This window comes from Octopus bimaculoides, chromosome 1, assembly GCF_001194135.2.
Source record: "Octopus bimaculoides isolate UCB-OBI-ISO-001 chromosome 1, ASM119413v2, whole genome shotgun sequence".
NCBI lineage: Eukaryota > Metazoa > Mollusca > Cephalopoda > Octopoda > Octopodidae > Octopus > Octopus bimaculoides.
In genome coordinates, this window is record NC_068981.1 from 10,700,222 (window position 1) to 10,704,171 (window position 3,950).

The 3,950-nt window shown below is 39.6% G+C and overlaps 1 protein-coding gene across 1 annotated transcript in view; it reads right to left on the bottom strand.

Annotated features, from left to right (window-relative positions):
- Nucleotides 1-752: 752 nt before the first annotated feature.
- LOC106878188 (uncharacterized) overlaps nucleotides 753-3,950 on the bottom strand; it is a 28,888-nt gene continuing 25,690 nt past the window's right edge. The window contains exons 3-4 of the mRNA XM_014927327.2: nucleotides 2,200-2,317; nucleotides 753-1,192 (exon numbers count right to left, since the gene is read on the bottom strand). Of these exons, the coding sequence (XP_014782813.2) occupies nucleotides 787-1,192; nucleotides 2,200-2,317 (524 nt within the window). The 3' untranslated portion in view covers nucleotides 753-786. The remainder of the gene's footprint in view (nucleotides 1,193-2,199; nucleotides 2,318-3,950) is intronic.

The following is a 3,950-nucleotide window of genomic DNA, read 5'->3' on the forward strand; positions in this document are numbered from 1 at the left end:
CCTTAGCTTTGGTATTTATATTACAAATAAACAAAAGGCAATGAGCTGGTAGAATCCTTTGAATTGTCAGGCAAAATGCTTTGCAGAATATCTCGCGGGTCTTCACATTCTGAGTTGAAACCATTCCGAAGTTCAGTTTTGCTTTTCATCCTTTCGAAGTCGATAAAATAAGGTACCAGTCAAGTACTAGGGCCAATGGTATCGACTAACCACTCCCTTCAAAATCGCTAACTTTGTGCCTTAATAAGAGATCGTATTTCAAATAAAAACCAGTTAGTCTCACCATAGAATATAAATATGAAGCTAAAGAAGAAGTCACTACGTAGTAGTCTAATGTATCACGATGGACAGCAGAGTGTTCCTCAAATCACATCCTTCCGTCTGAAAAACAGAGAAGAGCCCGTCGCGAACAATTTTCCTGGATATGCTATACGCAAGATGTGGGGAAAGCCTTTTAATCATAGTTATGCTTTGTCGACGCTGACCTGGCATCAACAACACGATGAAAATTTCCTGCCTAAATTCAGAAAACTTTGAAATATTGAATTTTAAATACAAAGCCATTTCACTTAATTCTATTATTCTATTTTCGGTTCCAGCCGGGTTTGTAAGCTTCCTGGGGCACCAAGTAAATCTTCATAGTCATTTCTTAAAAGTATTGGAATTCCTTTCACTAACCACGACAGAATGAAAACAGAGTAGACCACATCAGAGAAACATTAAAGAGAAACATTAAAGAAAAGACAGCCAGGAAAATTTCTGTTATTTTTATTACTCTGAAAATTATTAAAATTCCATATCATAAACCACAATTCCTGATGACTGATAACCTATTTGTTCATGGACACTAATAGAAAGAATATTTTCTGGTTGAATTTTGACACTTGGCGTTATTCCTGCTTCAATAAACTTAGCTGATAACATAGAGATCACCGCTTTTGTGCAGCCTCGTCCGCGATAATTAGCATTGACATGTAGATATCCGATTGTTCCACTATCGGTCCCCAATCCATAAGCAACTACTTTCTCAATGGAATTACACAAACACACATTTGGGAACGTGTTTATAAGTACATTGATATATTCCTTAGTACTGTCCACTTGGTCGGTAGAAGATTGTTCCCAGGTGTCTGCGATATCGTCCAAATGTTCTGTGGTAAGGACTCCTATGTCTAGATTAGTTGGTGCTACACTGCAAAAGAAAAGACTTGAGCATTAATGATACTTCCATTATGATCTTCGTTACTTTACAATTATCATCAATGAATATCTCATTAGAATTTATAATTATCATGAATGAGTATCCCGTTAAAAATGACAGTAAAATAAGAAATATTCGCATTAGGAGACAACTAACACCTTCACAAGGGGTTTACGCACATACTAACACCTTCACAATGTCTAAGGTGTGTTTATTTGAGAAATGATTTGACTTGCTATTTTATGTCACACCTGAAACAATTACGTCGATGAGGAGTGATGAACACATGCATAAACAAGGTTGTGTGGCTGTAGGTGTGTTTGTGTGGTTGTTAGTTTAGCCGGCTCTGGTTGAATACAGGGTTTGCTTAGTCGCGAATCTCTCATGTAGGGGTTCCAAGTTCCACATCGTGGTACAGTGCCTCAGTTGACGGACTGGAGCACATGATGGTCTGGTGCTGACACTGCATCACTGGACGAGCTATGGCAACGGCCAGGGCGGAGGAGTCCCAATGAGACCAACAACCAAGTGTCCGTAACTGGATGCGACCCGCACTATACTTCTTCGACATCGGCTAGCAGTCAAAAGAGACAGCTCCACTTACAGTGTCTTTCATAAATGCAAGTGCTTGGGCTTCAGGTTAGCACCCTGTCCACCGTAGAAATCTCATACTATGAAAATAGTTCAAAGTGGAAACTCTGACTACCACATGTGCCTCCCGACCTTGGGGCACCTAAGTCTAAAGTCTTAATCACAGGTAGTTCTGTGTTGTTTAAAAGCTAATTAGAAAAACAATACAATTACATTGTTTCTTTCTTTAGGTAGAAGACCAGCAGCAGCAGCAGAAGCAGCAGCAGCAGAAGCAGCAGCATATAACTTTCGAATAAGCTGACTTCATTTTAAAGCGTATTGATGCCCGTTTAAACTGACAATGGTTATATGCAAATATTTCTTCTCCCAAAGGAATCAAATGAAATCAAAGTATAATTTTTATTTACCTGCTTTGAAGGGAATTTTCGTCTAAATGATACAAGTTGTACATGTCGCATTTTTTAACGCATTTGTCTTTAGATTTCATGTATTCTTCTACAACACTTTTTCTTTCAGAGAGAATGGCTGAATTGAGAGAGAGAGAGAGAGGAGAAAAGGTGACATCGCATTAGTAATTCTACATTTCTCTCCTTTCGCGATAAATAGTTACAGTATATGATATAATACTATACACACACACATATAAACGAGAGGGTGCTGAAAGGTTCCTGGATTTAAGGGTAACGCGAAAAGGTAGAGCTGTTACCTTCACAGGAGAAGAAGGTTAATTGTTAAGGAGAAGATATGCAAAAAATCATGATGGTATACTATATATTTTACTTATTTTTGCAGATTTAACGCATGATTGCAGCTCCCACAGTGCATTTTGGTAATACTGAAGCACATCCGGTTATGAAGTTCTTCTTTTTGTAAAGCAAAGGAGCTGCGGAAATCCATGGCGAGATAAAGGAAATTTTGAAAGATGACCGCCCATCTTACGCCACAGTAAAAATCTGAGTGTCAATGTTTCGGACTGGTCATTTCGAGGCCACTAGATGAATCCCGGTCAGGACGATCAACTTCCTTGACTACGGAGAACAAAGCCGACTCTGTACACGTCATCATTCTCGAGGACCACCGGATTTCAGCTGAGACTATGGGAATTTTCTGCGAAAGAATTGACCACATCATCCACAAAATTCTGGACATGTGAAAGCTTTCAACAAAATGGGTGCCGAAATGCCTGGACGCAGATCAGACGCGCTTTAGAGTGACGACATCAAAGGCGATTCTGATTTTATGGCTAGTTTAATCACCCTGGATGAAACCCGGTTTCATCATTGTGACCCTCAGACTAAGCAGCAATCAATGGAGGGGCGAAACAGCGGTTCAACGTGTCTCAAGAAGTTTCTGACCCAGAAGCTAGCTGAAAAGTTTCTGGCTTTAGTGTTCTGGGAGAAAGACGGAATACTCCTCATAAAATACATACCAAATGGTGGTACCATCAATGCAGAATACCACATGTCTCTTTTGGACGAACTGTGTGATGCTTTGAAACAGAAACACTGAACTGTGGTGTTTTCCTTCTTCAGGACAATGCACCAGCAGGCATAACACATGAAGCTCTACGGAAAATACGCGATTTAGGATTCGAACCGGTAGACCACACGCTTCACTCTGACTCTGACTTGGCCCCCTCTGACTATTACCACTTTCCTACTGAAAAAAAAACATCTCAATGAAACGAAATTTCACTCTGATTCGGAAGTCATCGCTGCTACAGAGGCCTGGTTGGACACCCAATCTACCGACTTCTTTTGACAGGGTTTAGTAAAATTGAAGGAGCGTTGCAAGAAGTGTGTGAATTTGAGAAGGGAATCTGTTGAACAAAATCGTAATTAATTGATTGTCCTGTCTTTTCTTTCACACAAAACCAGGAACTTTTCAACACCCCTCGGATGTAATACATATAATGTATTATTTAATACATATACCACGTACTTTAGTTTAATATAATACTTACATAGTGTACGCTATATATATATATATTCTTTTACTCTTTTACTTGTTTCAGTCATTTGACTGCGGCCATGCTGGAACACCGCCTTTAGTCGAGCAAATCGACCCCGGGACTTATTCTTTGTAAACCTGGTACTTATTCTATCGATTTCTTTTGCCGAACCGCTAAGTTACGGGGACATAAACACACCAGCATTGG